Source organism: Teleopsis dalmanni, chromosome X (assembly GCF_002237135.1).
Source record: "Teleopsis dalmanni isolate 2A chromosome X, ASM223713v2, whole genome shotgun sequence".
Taxonomy (NCBI): Eukaryota; Metazoa; Arthropoda; class Insecta; order Diptera; family Diopsidae; genus Teleopsis; species Teleopsis dalmanni.
The window spans coordinates 63,597,469-63,616,840 of NC_051848.1; the positions used below are offsets into that span (position 1 = coordinate 63,597,469).

General features: G+C 31.1%; 1 protein-coding gene across 3 annotated transcripts; it reads left to right on the top strand.

The window, feature by feature from the left end:
• Positions 1-2,805: 2,805 nt before the first annotated feature.
• Positions 2,806-19,122, top strand: LOC119688731 (mitochondrial basic amino acids transporter). Of its 3 annotated transcripts, none has more exons than XM_038103399.1 (4): positions 2,806-3,063; positions 17,424-17,520; positions 17,582-18,043; positions 18,109-19,122. In XM_038103399.1, exons 1-4 carry the CDS (start codon positions 3,058-3,060, stop codon positions 18,810-18,812), a joined length of 1,269 nt encoding a protein of 422 aa, XP_037959327.1. In that variant the 5' UTR covers positions 2,806-3,057; the 3' UTR covers positions 18,813-19,122. The 3 variants fall into 3 exon arrangements, with proteins under 3 accessions (XP_037959327.1, XP_037959326.1, XP_037959328.1); XM_038103398.1 differs by lacking the exon at positions 2,806-3,063 and adding an exon at positions 3,335-3,452; XM_038103400.1 differs by lacking the exon at positions 2,806-3,063 and adding an exon at positions 12,677-13,225 and having other exon boundaries at positions 18,109-19,121.
• Positions 19,123-19,372: the final 250 nt, after the last annotated feature.

Sequence of the window (19,372 nt, forward strand, 5' to 3'; positions counted from 1 at the left end):
TACCATTGGCGGAGATTACGGCAGAATGTGTGGCTGAGGTTTTAATTAAGGATTGGATAGCGCATTATGGTGTGCCGAAAAGGATTACGACAGACCAGGGACGACAATTTGAATCCAAGCTTTTCGATGAGCTAGCCAAAATTTTGGGGTGTGAAAGGCATCGAACTACAGCATATCATCCACAGTCAAATGGACTTGTCGAACGTTTTCATCGCACGCTAAAGTCTGCACTGAAGTGTAAATCAAGTGTTGAATGGACAAGGGCCTTGCCAATTGTTGTAATGGGATTAAGAGCGGCATTTAAAGAAGATTTGCAAGCGACACCGTCGGAATTAATTTATGGGGTAAATATACGTTTACCAGGAGAGGTGTTTGATGGTGATTTTAAGCAAGTATCGCAAACAGAGTTTGTTAAGAAGTTAAGGGAAACTATGAGCGAACTGAAGCCATTGCAAACATCGCGTCATATGACGGAAAAGCCATTCGTATTTAAAGATTTGAAAAGCAGTACGCACGTATTCTTACGTGATGACGCTGTGCGACCACCACTGAAACAGCCGTATGAGGGCCCATATGAAATTTTATGTCGTGGTGAGAAAACTCTAACAATAAGGGCAAGAGGACGCACGATGAACGTCAGCATGGATCGAGTGAAACCAGCATATTTTGCAAATGAAGCTGATGAAGGTTGTTGCCAAGATAGTGTCAAGGTGTTAGATGATGACAGTAACAAGCAGATAGCACCGAAGGTGACTCGAGTGGGTAGAATAGTGCGTTTTCCATTGAGACTTATGAGGTAGTAATAATGTGTAATACGGATAGAATTTGTCGTGATGCAGCCGTCAAATTCTAGAAGGGGCTGTGTGGTGAGAATCAACAAAGTAGGCTAAAATTGTCAGATTCTCTGATATTTAAAAATATTTTATTTAAAAATACTTATTCAGATTTTTTCAGTCAGTTGGTCAGTCAGTCAATTAGTTAGTGTTTCTAAAGTTGTATTAAAAATAATAAAAGTTTGTGTTACAATAAATACTGTTTTTTATTAATAAAAGCTATTTGGTTATTGTAATCACAACATTGATACATCGGAGGAACTAATTGACAATTTTAGCCTACTTTGTTGATTCTCACCACAGTTTCATTTCAACATCTTTACTGGATCAGAATACAACGAATTTTGTTCGGCTAATTTCTGTTTTGGCACACTGTGCGTCGTGATTAAGTATTTTGGTTAATTTCAATATTCCGGCAAAGGTTGCCTATTATGCGATAGAAGATGCAACGATTTGTGACTTGTTTAATTATTATAAAAATTAAATACTAGTTGGCATTAGATGGCGTGTATAATTTTAGTTATTAGTAACTATAAAAAAAATATAAAAATTATATTTTTGTTTCAGAAAAAAAATTAAAGTATATTGCAATTCACATCCATCTTTAAAACTTTGGCGTTGTTATCCATATTAGCAAAAGATTTAGGCATGAGACTTTGCTCTTCCTAGTTGTGTACTCCTGGACTGTTACTATTGAACACTGCACCAAATGATGACGTGTCTGCGATGCAATTGATTTTACTAGATGCATTACGACTGATATTCAGGTTTAAAAATCAGTATAAAATCGGTAATTAAAAAAACTTACTACTAGTAAGTTTTTGTTAGTATTACTAATATAAAAAGTTTACCACTGTAAAGATCAGTATCTCAAAACAGTATCTCGGTATATAACTAAGTAAAAAAACTGTATTTGAACTATATTGAGAATATACTGATTCTTTGTATTTACAACACCTAAACTCTAACCCAATACAGTCATATCGGCATTTTGTCGTTATAATTAACTCATAAGTAAGAACATAATCCTACACGGAGGTCACTATTTATTGTTTTGTTAGGTCATGGTCATGTGGCAACTACACGAGTACCACTACACGAACGTAAAACGTTCAATTTACCGGAAGTCTTCAGTGAAATACGGAAAACAAGAAAAAAGCCGTCGGATCATTCTCCACCTCCATCAAGATAATGCGAGTGCTTACACATCTCGTCTCACAACCGACTATTTGAACATTCAAAAAATCGAATTGATGGGTCATCATTCCTTCTTGTTCCCGAACGTCAACAATACTAATAAATTGCGTGGACAATGATTTTTGTCGGCAAAAGAACCCATTATTGCATTTAAAAATCATGTTTTGAAGATGTCTAAAGAAGATTGGAAAAAATGCTTTGACTAATGGATCGAAGGTATACAAAAGTGTTTGAGTATTAATCATACAGGAGAATACTTCAAGAAATAATAAAGTACTTTTCAATGATAAGTTAGTATTTTTTCATTAGTAGGCTCAAAATAAATATTAAAGCAGTATATCATCACAATATATTTAATGATTTGCATTTAGAATGATCTATTGTCAATAAAAGGTTCGTATAAATTTTATAGTTCAACTAAACATCGACGATACGTAAATACCTAAAATATTAGATAATGTTGGAACTGTAGCTCTTCATGTTTACTCAAAGCTCACATAATTTTATTTATTGATGATGTATATTATTATTTCCATAAGGGATCGTTCCTATAGCACATGTGTGTATGTGTCACATATAAAGCGTAATCTATTTTTTGATGAACAACGATTTTTTCCGGAACAAACGAGCAATCGGTTACATCGTTCAATATGTACAATACGAAGTGAATTCAAATGCACACTATGTTCAAAAATTTTTCATTATATTTTGAATATGAAAATTCATATCTTTTCAAAAAAATTATTATATTTATAGAAGAACAAAATTTGTTTCATTTCATATTCTTAATGCCAAGAAATTTATTTTATAAAGAGTTTTTGGATAATATTACATTGAAAGTACTTTCGGAGCCAATGACACAATAAATTTTATACGTGTTTGTAATACGAGTCACCTATTTTGACAACGTTTTGAAGGATCGCTGAAGGATATTCTCTTCGCACGTGCAGAACTTTTAAACTTTTTACAACTGTGACTCGTCTCACCTTATTTTCGATCAGTTGACTAATTATATTTTTGACTAAAAATGGTTGTAAGTACTACTTATTATACTCAAATAATAGATAAATAAATTGCAAATATTTTATATATATGGAATAAGTTATATTCTAACTTACATAAATTTGCGAAATGCAAACAGCAATGCATTTTACTATTGAACTATTGATATAACATTTTTATTTATTACTTTATTCAGGGACTTTATTGTATAACTATTAAAAAAAAAAATCAAATTTTATTTCAAATGTCAAAATGAAAAATTTTTAAAAAGTTTTATAAATTTTTCTTAAATTTAAAATTGTTTCGAGTCTGGTCTTTGCCTTAGGAGTCGATTTGAAGTGTTAAGGACTGCGGTTTAATTAAGACAACAAAAAAATGTGCTCCAACCCAACACTTCATTTTGTACCCGAGTTCGGCTCTGTAAGTGTTTAATTAATTATTTATTAATCGATTTAATTATTTTTTACAAAAATGTTAAATTTTAACAAATATATTCTGATTGCGGGCAGATTGTCCCATGTCGTAATAATTCTGCTTAATTTATAGAAAACGGTCTCAAAATAACAACAAAATAATCACCCAAAAATAATAGTACTGTACACACCTATTTTTTGCTCAAATCATTTCATAGATGTTTCTTTAACTCAAGAAGTGAAAAAATCGAACGGGAAAGCCCATTTTCATTATTAACCAATATTCAGTCAAAAAGCCTTTAACATCTCATGTTAAGGGCATTGGTTTTTTTTCATATTTATTAACGAATTTAGCTTAAACATATTCCATCGTAAAAATCGTAAAAATCTATTTTTGTTTTTAAAGATGTTCAGAAAATTTTTATTTCAATTTATGAGTAGTAAAAACATATTTAATAGATGTGTAATCAATTTAAACTTAATAAATTAAGGTTTCTATACTTTAATGTTTCGAAATTTTAAAAATGTGCCTTAGTATCCTTCGTGTTCAGAGGATTAAATTTTATGCTCTCTCAATATTCTATAATTTTATGCAATATATTATTAAACAAATAATAATACAACGTTTAGAGTAGAAGAGGTCTAGTAGAGTAGAAGAGATCTAGTAGAGTAGAAGAGGTAGTAGAAGTCTTTTCTTAAAAGGATAAAAGCGTATATTTTTTATTTGCTAATCAGAATATTTTCATAGAACCAAATACGATAATTTATGTTAATACACGATCCTTTATAATCGGTCTTATAATTTTAACACAATTTCTGTGTCTCTATCTTTTTCATATTCTCGTTCACAGTCTTTGATATAATGTTTGCAACAACAAAAGTTAGTTTTTATTATATATACATATCAACTATAAGATCAAACTATAACGCCTGGCTACAAGACTTTAATAAGAGAGTTAAATAGATGCAAATGTTTTCATAACTGAATGTCATCCAATTATCAATAAATTAAAATAATTAAACACATTATTTAAAAATTTTCTTAATGTAATCAGTTCTATACTTCCTAATTTATGAAGTGTATTCATAAAAAATTCAATCCAATTAATATAGAGCTTTAACGTTATAATTAAGCTTTACGCACATATACGTATGTATACTCTTTTAACCTTATATTAAATTTATTAGCTCTCGTGTTAGGTTAGAACAAAAAATTATCTCTATAGTTCAAGCCTCTTCTTGTAAATTGGCACGTATTGAATAAATAAATTTTAATAACAATGCGAACGACATACCTTCATATGACGTCTTAAATAATGAGTGACGTAAAGAGTTAAATAAATAAAAATTTAGATGAGAAATAATAATTGAGATATTCTTTACAAGCCAATCCTATCAGTAGTCACATTACTATTATAAGTCTACTGTTAGTGTCACCTATAGATCAAAATTTTTAACTTTCAAGCACACTGAGCTCAACATTGCCCTATAATGACAATGATATATAATTAACGGAATTAACAGAATCTTTACAATACCAGATCATACCTACTTTTAATGAATTGACAATAGTTGAGAGTTTTGTTGATACTATTCAAAACATTTAATTTACTTCTGTAGCTCCAGAATTTGAATCTGCTTATTACTATACCTATGTAATCGTTTACCACTTGCTTCGATTTTTTTGAAATATGTCACCTAATTTAATGAAAAGTTTTATCTTTCGATTTATATATAAACTATTAATATGTGAGAGAACTATATTTTAAGCAATCTAAACAAATTTTGCAAAAATGATGGAATAACACTTCGTTCAATAAAGTGTGTGACTAACTAATTAAAACACATTTTTTTGCCAAAATTCGTTTTTATTCATCAACATAGTCCCCTTTTAGGGAGATACAATCATTCCAACGCTTTTGCAATCTTTCGATACCGCCTTTGTAAAACGATTTTTCTTTGCCTTCAAAATAGGCGTTAGTTTCGGCGATTACTTCATCATTTGAGCCAAATCTCTTACCACGGAGCATCTTTTTGAGGTCTGCGAAGAGCCAGTAGTCGCTGGGGGCCAGATCTGGAGAATACGGTGGGTGCGGCAGCAATTCGTAGCTTAATTCGTTCAATTTTGCCATCGTTTTCATTGACTTGGGACACGGTGCATTGTCTTGGTGGAACAAAACTGTTTTCTTCGCCATATGAGGAGCCATATAAGCTCCAATAACGCTATATAATAGTCGCTGTTGATGGTCTTCCCCTTCTGGAGATAGTCGATGAATATTATTCCATGCGCATCCCAAAATACAGACGCCATAACCTTGCCAGCCAATTGCTGCGTCTTTGGTCGCTTTGGGCGGCTTTCACCGGCTGCATGCCACTCAGCAGACTGCCGATTTGATTCTGGAGTGAAATGGTGGATCCATGTTTCATCCATCGTGTTGTACCGATGCAAAAACTCCGACTTATTGCGCGTAAACATGTCCAAACAGCTCTTTGAACCATCGATTCGTTGTTGTTTTTGCTCCGGTGTGAGCAAACGCGGCACCCATTTGGAAAACACCTTTTTCATACCCAAATGTTCGTGTATTATGGTGTGTGCACTGTCTGCTGATATCTGTAGAATGTCAGCAATCTCCCTCACTTTCACTTTACGGTCGGACATAATGATTTTCAGTGTTTTTTCAACGTTTTCCGGAATAACAGCGTCATTTGGCCGTCAAGTAGATGGAATGTCATCGGTGTCTGTACGACCACTTTTGAATTCAGCATACCCATAACAAATGCTTCTTTTTGATGGAGCAGAGTCCGAATAATGTTTTTCAAGGCATTCCTGGCATTGAACAGTATTTTTTTTCATTAAAAACAATGATAAATCAGCACACGGAATTGCTTTGAATTCATTTTTTTTTGAAAACTCAAAAGTAGCGTCACTTAAAGCACTGTAACTTGTAAACATGGTCGGATTAACATATGATTTAGACTGTAAGCCTAAAAAGGTTGCCACTTTCGAAAAAAAAAATTATTTAGTATTAGTGCCGCCATATATGTGTCAGTCACACACATTATTGAACGAAGTGTTATTATTAAGTGCAAACTTAACATTAGTTAAAATATTTCAGATCTAATTTCTTTATCGCACAAAAAAGTCTATACTCATTGCATCAATACTCATCAATGATGCACTATTCTGAGTGAAGTTAATTCATAATTTATAATCACTTTCGTTTCATTAACTTTGATTAATGAAGTTTTCAATTTTTTCTGATGATCTCTTAATACTTATTTCTTTTGTTCGCTCTATAATATAGAGTCTATAATGTTTCTGGTCTTTTACAATAAGTACAATAATTTGATATATAGTTTTATGACATTAAAGACGACAAGTGATTTTTGCCAATTGGTCGTTTCGGAAATATTTTCACACTCCACCCTAAAGCAAAAGTGTTCACAATATTTTGATTATTTAGACCCTCATCTCAAGCTGAAGCCATTCTTAATTTTCCGCAAACAAATACGATTGCCAACGCCTTTAACGATTGTAAATTGTATGATCTTGGTAATTCATCTCCAAAACATAAAATAATAAAATTAAGCATCCTAGAATTGTCTCGCGCAATAAAGCCACTAACAGGATTTGTATGGTTTGTGCCAGCATCCTATCCAGAAGACAGATATTTTCTCCATTCTTATATATTAAATTTCGAGCAACTGTAGCAAATTTACGCTTTCAGTCACATCTTCGCCAGTTTTGAAAAAAACGGGGCTATCACATCTCGAAGCCAAGTGCCTTTTGTAGCTTTTTTAAGAAAACCAAACTATGGTCTTTCGACAGTTACTTGTAGATTTTCACTGCCTCAAAGTGGATAAATTCGTGTGTTGATGTCCAGAAAGCAAAAAAATTAGCTTAAAGAAATTTCTTGTGAAAAATCGTCATCATCCAATCAGTCCATGCTCTACGCCAGTGACGATTGCTCTAAGGTGCGGAGGTGTGCGGTGAACACCCTAACATAATTTGCAAAATGTCAAATTATATATATAAAATTATTAAATATCTTTACATCCAGAATTAATATTATTTATTACATTTTTATATATATATCTTTAAAGATTAAAGTTTTATCAAAAACCATTAAATATAATTGTCTATGAAAACTCAATCGATTTGCTTCTGTTAGCTGCTATACTTGTTAGTTGTGCTCATATATTTGCAGCTCAAATCACAGAACATTTCTATTATATTTCGTCTCTGCCCTTTGTGTGCAAAGAAGTTGGCCGCACATTCATACGTTGCATATGAACAAAATAATATGCGTGTGCTCCCGTTCGTAATATCAGAAATAGAGATTTATATAGTGGGAATTGTATGAGAGTAATTTTCTGTTCTATTCGAATATCAACTGCATGCATACGAATCCAACATGATGATTTGCCAAAGTGGTTGCATGAGCGGCTGAAGTTTGCAGCTCATCTCACCATACATTTCTATCACATTTCGTCTCTCCCCTTTTAACAGTAGCACCCACGAATTTCTGTCTTACTGTGCGGAGTACTTGTCCGCACATTTATACGTTGCAAGTGGGTTTGATTTTGTTTGATCACTGCATAAACATGTATGTTTCCAAGTACAAACTCTTTTGTTTGAAAAAAGTTGGTTTGATGTTACGAGAATTATGTGAAAAGTTTTGTTTCTTCCATATTGATATAATATTAAACTTATATATAAATTATTAATTTAATTTGTTTAATATGTTATTTTGTTAATGAATTGTTAATATAATATTGCGAATATATTGTTGCCTAATATAATATAGTTATTATTAATAAAACATCTCATATATTTTAATTTAAGTGGTACATGTAAAAACAACATTAAAGAAGAGCCGCACACCCTTCCAGATAGGGCACGCGTCGTCACTGCTCTACGCATTGCAGACAGTTTCAGTTATTGTATTAGCTAAATTGTAAAAAAATATAAATGCAAAATACTCCCTAAAGTTGGTTCAAATGCTATATGCGGTGTGTGATATATAATTTTAAGCGTCCTTCCATAATGAGTGTGCATTTCGATAAGGTCCAAGCTTCTGCACATTTGTTACAGATTCAGTTTCTTCAAAATCCTTCTCAGTTTTGCCTATAATGCACCAAAATATTTTTAAATAAAATTTAATTCAATAAATTGAATAAGTTGATTAATATAACAAATATACAAACAGTAAAAACTATTTTTGATGATGGTGCCCAATTATTAGGGAATTTTTGTATGAACATAACTTTCAGCTCAGTGATCGTAAATCAAGTCCTTTATAATTCAACAAATAAAGGCTCCTAACTGCATACATCTTGTAATACTCATTAGCTCCTTTTTTTAATGACGAGATTTCTAACCGTCTTATGCGACTATGGTCTTACGTTCAAAAACTTTGTTCTTACAGTGCTTTTAGATCAGTTTTCTGCAGCCAATCTTCCGATAAGAATATGAGTCTTCAGGAATAGGTCTTTAACCTAAATGCACGCTTATTTTTATTTTGCTCAAATAACTGTTTGTATGCTCAAAATTTTTGAAACTCATTTCTGCTCTAGAAATGCTACTTTTATATATTTATTTTGACTCTAATAAATATATAAAAGATAATCTATAATTTGCAATCACATTTATCTTTTTCTTTTCCAAATAAATTTCGTTGAAATTATAATTTGCCATACGGACGGAATTAATTTGCTTTGTTTCAATCGTTAGAGCAAAGAAGTAAACTAACATATATTTCACATAGATTTTTGACTATTAGAAAAAATATACCAGGTATTATTCTTTTCTACCTGTTTTTGTCTGCTGTTGCATAGTTTGAATACATTACCACTGAAAAGTGGATGATATATAACTAAAAGCAAATTTAGTACATTTTAATATGTTCATACCATTATTGGCCAATTTAAAAATATTGTATACAAAAACGAAATATTTTGTGTATATTGAATAAAGTTGAAGGTTATCAAAGTATATAATTTTTTTATAATATATAACATATTTTTCAAAACAAAAAATAGTCTTATCACAAAAATTTTTCAAATTTTTATATGACAAAAGCCCCAAGATCCGCTGCTTTAGAAGAATGTATAAATCAACAAGCGAATGCTTTCTTCACATTTAAGTAACAAAAATAAGCGATTACCGCACATTAAAGAGAGGATCACTGATCTGTGTGCTGCAGCTAAACAGAGTATTCGCCCATTTCCATTAATTGAAACCTTTTCCCTTATTCAACTCGCTTTGTAAAATTCCATTAGTAAAAATTAAAGAAAACAAAAACTTTTTAAAGAAAGACCTCATGAAAACGATAGTAAAAATAATAATCACCGTTGATTTAACAGTAACTACACTGTTAAAAAAGTTTATTAATCGTTCTATATCTTAAGCTTAAATTTTATACCGACAACACTATCTCATTTGTAAATAAAATGGCAGAATTTAAAGAGACGTTCTGTCTAGCTTGGGGTTCACCAACATTATATTAAATAGTTTCATAATAAGTTATTTAGAACCGTTGCTTAATCTACAGAACAAATATGCACAGGGACTTGGTTTCCTAACTGATAATCTTTTAAGACCTCTGCCAAGTTCAAGAAGAAGAATTCTTAAAAACTCTCAATCCTGCAAAAATTTCTATAGTAAAATTATATTCAAAATGTTTGCTCTTTGAAGAAACTAAAGTGACACACAGGATAAGGTAGAACAATAAACAGTTTTACCTTATAAACGGAGAGACCATCGTTAAGTTCATTAAGAGTCAAAAATCGGATTAAGCTGGTTTAAATGTAAGAACACCAAAAGATGGTTGTTATTATTAAACGTGACAATGACACACTGCAGCTTTAAGAAATATTGTGATTTCCCTAGAGTGCATTTTCTAAGTTAACGCAGACAACATCCATAATGTTTAAAACTTAATAATGTCTCTTGGTTTCACATCCTACAACACCTTGTTCAATTCCAAAAAGTCAAATAAAGGTGTTAATATCGTTTCCTAGCAATAACAGGTCACAAACAGATAATATGAGTATAGTTTCACTTGGTATTTCACAGAATCTATAGATATCAGTTTCCTTAGTCACCAATCTTTAATAGATGGTAAATAACAGACACATGTCCACTTAGGAAACTAGTAATTAATCTGAGTTCAAATTTAATTATACTGAGAAACCTGTCATTTTTATGCCTTAAAAAAGCTGCAGTGCGTTCAGGTCGGTTCAGATCTTCTCTAACAAATCACATTCTTTGTTTCTAAGTACTGATTCAATCTGACAAAAGGAGATTCCGCTAAAGCATTAGGGTCATATGCAGACAGTACTGCGACCGGCTTCACTAGTTAACAAGAAAAATATCAAAGAGATAGAACATTGAAAAAATTTTCAGGTATTTTAGCAGAGAACAGGATAGGAGGCACCGACACAAGATATAGAAAGACAAAGTAAATAATGGTTTTCGGAGAATAGACAACAGCAAATGGAAAAACAAAGCAAGAAATCAACAGAAATGAAAGGCTAAGGAGGGAGATTTACGTTCCTCAAACACTGTTATACTTATTCTAAAAAATTGCTAATTTTTTGTAAATTAAACATTACCATATCGTTGTAAGATCACATTAATGAAATAAGGGACTTGAAAATAAATGCATATTTACGTAGGTCAAAACTGTCCCATCCGCCAATAATTTCACAATTTCTTATTGTAAATTTTTTTTTTATTTAATTATGATATCTTCAATATCGATAAAAATTACATTAGATTAGTTTACAATGGTGGTTAACGAAATTAACTTAGATGAATTGACCTATTGTACTACCGTATAAAAACTTTGAAACTTTACATTTTAAATTTTCGACGAGACCTAAAATGCCCTTTAAAAGAAAGGCCAGATGCCTAAGATGGAGATGACTTGGAGATGTTGGAGATGGCTGAGATGTTCTAAAAATTAATATTTTGTCATGGTTATATGACATAATATTGGATTGGATGCAAAATTTTATGAAAAAGATTCCTATACAGAAACAAATTTTTTTTAATCCATGCAACCAACACACCTCAAATCAGTGAATTAAACTTTGACTAACTCTATCTTTTGAATATTCTTACACTTCAAAGAAATCTTTCGTAAGAAACTATATAGGTACATGTATTTTGCATTACTTCAGAATAACTATGACAAAGGTCGTTGAAATGAGTTTATTGAGATTGTTTGGGTTGGAAAAAAAACTAAAAATTGGTTTTTTTATATTCGTTCTGTGAAATTATAGAACTACCAAGTATACATATATATATATATACCATATATATGGTATACCATATATGGCCATATATACCATAGACGTGTATTTTGCAAATCTTCCAAACATTTATATATATATCTTTGTATATATGTTATCTTTGTAATGGTGTTATGTATATATAATTAGCAGCTACCTAAGTTTTTAATTATTTCAACGTAAAAGCATTTACAGCAAATTTCTTATAATTGTACTTAAAAATTTAATGAACAAAAACTATTTAAAATATAAAATAACAGAATATAATATTTCAAAGTATGTGAGTCTTTTACGCACCTCAGATGGGATCTTGACCATTTGTTTACAAAATCATATGCAATATTTTAATATCCAAGCACATTCATGATGCCCGATATCTCAATTATGAATCTCAATTATAAGTGATCTGTGTTTATAGATGAATTAGAATACTTTTCAGTGTATAGAATCTTGATAACCTCAAACTCGAACTGCGTATAGGGAGCATCGCACAAAACGATTAACATTTCATACTATTAATTTAATACTGACGACAATAAAGTAAAATCCTTATCAATTGAATTAGTAACGCGAAATAAGTACCTACCGAAAATACAACAAATCACACTTAGTGCACACATTGATAATAGTAAAATAAATAAGTGTAAGTGAGATAGAGATATATATTATACATAATCACATTATAATTATTTTCAAAATTAATTTTTGAGAGCTCATCCGTATCTCTGGCGTAAAACGTCAAATAACTTTGTTTTGCAAATTCAGCGAGACTCAAAAACAGAATCGAAAACAAATTCCAAAAGAAAAAGTAGAAATTTGAAAGCGTTCTCAAGATTAGTAGGGCTTTCGTATCGGTGCAAAATATGTAATACTACATCATTTGTTTTGTTGAAAAAAATAAATACATATTTTTATGTATACAATTAAGTAATGTTATTAGTTAATTCAGAAAAATTAAATAACAAATAAAGCGATTAGTGAATTATTGACATTCAAACGGAAAGCATTCGGATTTTCGAAGTACTGCTTCAGATGAGTTTCATTTTATTGACGATTTGTCTAAAGTCGGAAATCAATATATCGTAACCGATTTTTTGTGCAGTTCAAAAATCTAGATAACTAATCGGTTAAAGGTATAACGGAATTGCCGTAAAATTACTTTAAATACAATAAATAAATAAATAAGTTTGTGCCTCAATTAGTTCATATAATTTTGACCAAAATAATAGAGGAAACAAAATTGAACTGATACGAACAGTTAAAAAAAAAATTTTATCAAAACCCCTATTATAAAACTATGCATATACAAGATAACGCCAAATATCGAATCGTGTTCTGCGGAATTTGTACAACTGGATAAAACGCCATTTTATATCACCATTTTAGATTAATTAAATTATAATAAAATTACTTATGTACACCAAACTGAATATATATACTTTAACAGAAACTATATCCAAATTTAAAAACAACATATAAAAGGTAACTACACAATTTATTATTTATACATAACAATGTATATATGTATATAGCACACTAACAAATATATATAACATGATAACATTTAGCACATGTCAATTGAGTCCACATTATGTATCACATGCATATGTATGTACATAGATCTATAATATGAAATTTCTAATTACTCTCTGTACTTTTATTAAACTTAGTATTATCTAAGTTCATTTCTACCAAGACTGAAATCTCATTCATGTTAAAATTAAATTTTACAATTATTCGTTTGAAAATTTCCAAGAATTAGATTGTTGTTTCCCGAATTATAGGTTTTTTGGTTTTAACCTTTATATATAAAACTTTTTTTAGTTTATTACCACAGTAACTAAAGCATTAGTCCATACTTTCAAATCCATACATTATTTAAGTGTCATTCCGAAACAAGCATTATTTAACAATTGCTTTTATGGAACAGCTTTGATTAAATACAACATATTTAATCCACTTAGTACAGTACGGCAAGAAATATCTATACTTACAGAATAGTGTTTTCCTGTCTGCAAAATATTATATAAACGAGTAGTTTTGTTGCAATGGCAACACATAAAATCTGAATTGTATGGATATACCTACAGCCCGTCCTTGATACGATCAAACTACTCTAAACAAAATACAAGGCATTTGAACGAGTTTAACCAATTTAACGAATCGAAAAATGTTTATTACTCATCGATTTTAATTGCGTATGTTTATATGGTCAAGTCTTTTCAAAGACCAGAAACAATTTTATTTTATTGTCAAATTTAGTTTGGAGAATATCCAGTGCTGTCAAAGAGGTGCTACAGTGGATGATCTACAAGAGAAATCCGTTTTTTGGTAAAAAAAAATGTATGTTCCCTAATGGGTTGTTATGATGGTGTATTTTTAGTGCAACAAAAACTAACAGTTTAGTTCCCAAAATTCCGGTTGAAAACATCGAATTGAGGCTCACAAATATTTTAAAAATCGAACAAAATATACTATGATCAACATTTAAATTTCTGGCATGCATTTATTGTCAGCAATTCACTTTCAAACTGTCAACATTATCTAGAAATACTCTTCTAAAAACGCAATTATCTCTATTTTAGCTATTCTGATCAATTTCAAGGCTCACTTCTCGTTGTACTTATATTGAACACGCCATATTTTAGAAACAACTATAATGGCTTACTATGTCATTGGTTTCTTCAATTTTTTTTTTTCAAATATCTTTCAAATACTTAACAATCCAGTCTTTTTGGTCATCCGTCAGTGCATGTGTCACAAAACGGCCAGAGATCTTCCGTTTACACAAATTTTCAGTTTAAATTCTATAGTCTGTGTTTTTCAATATTTGTGTTTTGTATATCGAGAAATACACCAGAACACCTGATGTGTTTTTGTCCAGGTCTGGCCAGAACTAGGTTTAAGTTTCTAGGGGCCCCTTTCTTCAACTCATTTAGCGATATCTCCAGCATCAGCATTAGCCAGATTCTTGCATTTGTTAATGCCTCTGGTTGGTTCTAGTTTGACCCTCTATCTACTACTCACTATTACGAGGTTTTTGTGGATTCAAAACGGCTTTCATCCTTTGCTATTTGAGGAGGATTCGTCCTCTCTCCACCACAACTAACTAATATCGAGAAATAGTGCAGTTTTGCATCTGCTAACCAATGCAATCACTCTTCTATGGTTGTATAAATCATATGTGTCACTAGATTTACTGAAGTGACGCAAAATAGTTGAAACTACCGGTCTCTCTCACTAAAGGTTTGTTAATAGTGCATCCAAAACACCTTTCAAAACTTTTTCACAGCAGACATTCGCATTAACCGCAATGCCGCTGTCTCATAAAACAAATACGCAATGTAGAGCCACCTGAATCATCATATAACCTTTGACTTCTTATGATCACTTGGAATATTCATTATTGAATACTAAGTTCTCTTAAGTAAATTTAATTATTGCATTTGTTTACAAAGAGCTCACACGGAAATTTTTTCCATCAAAGCAGATGATAATTGAAAATTGTTATGGACGTATAAGCTCAACAACATCAGCTCTTTGGCGTTATCGATTCAATTTTTTTCTTTGGAATACCGGTGGAATCTTGTTCGTTACGGAACTTGTAACGTTTCGCTTTAGTTTTGTTAATATGTATAGGTTGTGTGGGTAATTCCGATTTATTAAGTTGAATAACGATATGACTTTCATTGCAAAATGCATTTTAAACAATTTGAACATCCACTTTCCGAGACTTAGGCTTTTCCGATTTTACTATTGCGTTAGGCAACTTTGTGAGCTTTAATATCATATACTATAATTCTTGATATAAAGGATTTATTTATATTAGGAGTTTCGGGGTTTTAATACTAACGTTGAAATAAAACATTTGTTTGAATTCTTTTATGGAATAAATTTTTTCAAAAAAACAGATGTGAATATTTTCACATGCTTGTTCTTAATAGAATTAGCAATTTTTAGAGATAACATTGACGCATTTTTGCACCCAATTATATCACTTTAGCTAAGATTTCAGATGTGTCGATGTTGGCTTCCTGTCATGCCATGTGGAGCGCTTTAATGGCATTCATACTTGACAGTCGATTATAACACTCGTGTTGATTCAGGAAATACCAAATCTAAGAAATATGACGAATAGTTTCTTAATACGGCAACTCGCTTTGTTATGGTTCAAAAATCCTTTGAGGTTTTAAGCAACAAATAATTATAAGCTAAAATTAAATACTTTACGATCCTCTAAGCCCACAACCTTAACCCGCTGTCCGATATATGTGATATCTTTGAACCAATATGTGGTGCTCGACGGTACCGCTAAACATTGACATGCCTTTATATGTTAATATGATCTCCGGTATAAGTCATACTTTCTATACATATGAAAAACCGTTCTTAAATAGTTGAGTGTTTACTTTTTTCATTTATTTTTGGATATTATTTTAATCATTTCCAAGTTATGGTACAAGAAGAAAAAGGTCGATAGACCTTTTAGAAAGAAAAAGGTAGACGCCACCGCCGCCTATTTTCTTTGTACTATAAAACAAAATTGCTTAGATTTAATAGGTTTGCCATGATTATCTTTTGAGTGGATAAAGCCTGGCTGAAAATAAAATCAAAATTTTATTCTCTTTTGACGTATGGTATTTCCAAACCAAGTTTCCATAAAACTCAAAAAGAGACAAAAATAAAAGTCTGAAGTCACAATTTTGAATATTTCAGAAGGAATTTTTTATACGATCAAATAGTGGATTCAAATGCGAGACTAAGATTTGCAAGTCGTAACAAAATATAGGGACCTTGTGTATTATTAAATAGATAACTACATTGAAAAATTACAGAAACCCATGTGAAAACATACTCAGTTTTTTATGATTCTAACTAGGAGCCATGTATGAACTATTTGGTTGTCTTTATAAAATCCTTTTCAATGAGCTCTTCACTTTAGGGATTTTGTTTTGAAGTTTTGAAAAATCGTTAACATCTCTATACTTTTCTTAACATTTTTCAACATAAAAGAAATGTTTCTATTGATGGTACATTTTCAATAAACTGAACAGAAAGAAAAATTCAGGTTAAGTAGAATTCTTTAACTTCCAAAACTAAATAAATACAAAATGAGTCTTAAAGCGTGTTTGAAAACATCTATAGATAACTGATTAATACAGTGATTTTCGAAATGTGAATATAGATCTTTATCATATACAGCAATTATCCATCATAGTCGTCTTACATTTCGAAAATGATCAAATACAGCAGTTATCCGTCAGAGAATTTAGTGATCCACTATTTTAATAATTACTTAATTAAACATAGCTCTTAAAATATACATTTAGAAATATTTAGAGAAAGCTGCGCGTTTTCGTAGATGATTGTTCTGTTCATTACTTTAAATCCTTTAATAAAGTGTGTAACCGTCTGTCCGTATTGTCGGCTGTTATTTAGACCAACAATCCTAATAATATTAGGAGTATGCAATTACTCGTACTTCATTCTAATTTATACTAATGATGCGTTCCTAGTGAAAGTGCGTTGAAACTTCATATATACCAAAATCGAAAAACTATTTTGATTGTATTAAACAAAACAAATATTTTTTAATGATAGATTCTTTGTATTTTAAATAATCCTTTATTAGTTTTATAATAATTTAATTAAAATAATTCTTTGCATTTTATTTTTAAAGAAATACACTACAGACCCAGAAACAGGTGTCGTAACAAAAAAAGTTGACTTTTGGTCCGCAAGAATGTTAATAGACTTCATAGCCGGATGTGTTGGAGGTAACAAAAATCTACTTTTACTAAAAGCAAATTTAATATAAATCTAATTTCGAAAAAAAAGGTTGTGCTGGTGTATTAGTGGGTCATCCACTTGATACAATTAAAGTCCATTTACAAACACAAGATCCAAGAAATCCAAAATACCGGGGCACATTACACTGTCTCACTTCAATATTTGGTCAAGAGGGATTGAGAGGACTATATCGTGGAATGACAAGTCCTATGGCAGGCATTGGAGCTGTCAATGCAATTGTTTTTGGAGTGTATGGCAATATCCAACGCTTCAGTGATCACCCCGAGTCATTGCAATCTCATTTTATGGCCGGCAGTATTGCTGGAGTATTTCAAAGTATTGTTTGTTCTCCTATGGAACTTGCAAAGACTCGTGTTCAACTACAGCATGATGCACCGAATGCAATACAATTTAAAAGTCCCTGGGACTGCTTCAAGCATATTGTACGAACAGAAGGTATAAGAGGTACTTTTAAAGGACTTCCCGTAACAACTTTAAGAGATGTACCAGGTAAATTATTTGAAATAACATTTGTTTTTAATAGCTTGTTGCATTATTTGATTTTTATTATCAAGGATTCGCTGGATATTTTGTCTCATATGAATACCTCATGGGCTTACCAAGCTCTCCAAATGCTTTTCATTGCTTATTAGCTGGTGGTTTTGCTGGTATGTTTTCGTGGTTAGTTTGCTATCCTATCGACGTAGTTAAGACATGCATTCAAGCAGACGGAGGCGGTGGAAAACGCAAATATGATGGCTATATTGATTGCATGCGCAAGAATTACGCAACCGATGGTTTCCACTTCTTCTGGCGAGGCTTTTCATCAACTTTAGTCCGAGCTTTTCCAATGAATGCAGCATGCTTCTTCGTTGTATCTCTCATAATGGGCATGACAAAAACAAAAGATATCGACGTCGTTGTACAAACTGGAGAACCACTAGCAATGGTTGGTTTGGAAAATAAACAGTTCCACTACATTCATCAGCATGAGCAAAATAAAGAACGTGAAGAAGCTGAACGCAACAGGATTATAATTACCAGAAGCTTGCATACTCTTGACACATTCAATGAAGCGCTATGTAATTCTGAGGTTGAAGAAATGGCTAAAGATCTTTGCCGAAATCCTAGCTCCAGTGATACTGACAACAAATATTATATTTTTGAAGATAAGCGACTTAAAGATTCAATGCAAGCGATGGATGCAATGCAAACATTAGAAACAGTACAGAAACTAACAAAAAACCGCAGTCTAGATGCACTGAAAAAAGATTGCTGATCACTTATATATATACTTAATATAATTTGATTTTGTCATAACCATTCCTCCATTTTGTAAATTGACTGCAGCCATTGCTTGGAACCATTTTTGTAAAATAATAGAAAAGTAAATATATTAACGGCATTTCATTTGGAGCAAGCAAGCAAAGTTTTCTTCATTTTCTGTATCTAATATATTTTTACGGATCAACAAGTAAATGCCAACTTTTTATTTATATATACTCATTTGTTAGTAGTCAACATTTTTTAAATCTACTCATTATGTTCACATTAGGCAAAAACTAAAAGTTAACAAGAATAATGGAAAATAAAATTAAATAAAAAAAATATAACACTAAAAATAAAAGTTTATAATTCGAAATTAATTAGATCAGGGATTTCAACAAGCCATATCATCTTAATAAATTTCTTCAAATTTAGCTAGTATTGAAGTCCAGCTCAGTTAGTACTTTTACTTAATTTTTTGACTGAAACCACATTTATAGAGTATGATTTTAATTCTACTTTATTTTCTTTATTTTATTACTTTATGCTTCAAACACAGTACCTTAAAATAAC

Excerpts from the sequence above, each read along its gene's own strand:
- LOC119688731 (XM_038103398.1), top strand. The coding sequence starts at position 3,408 with ATGTGCTCCAACCCAACACTTCATTTTGTACCCGAGTTCGGCTCT. Across the intron at positions 3,453-17,423 it reads TTGTACCCGAGTTCGGCTCT|AAATACACTACAGACCCAGA; the intron begins GTAAGTGTTTAA and ends TTATTTTTAAAG. Across the intron at positions 17,521-17,581 it reads CATAGCCGGATGTGTTGGAG|GTTGTGCTGGTGTATTAGTG; the intron begins GTAACAAAAATC and ends TCGAAAAAAAAG.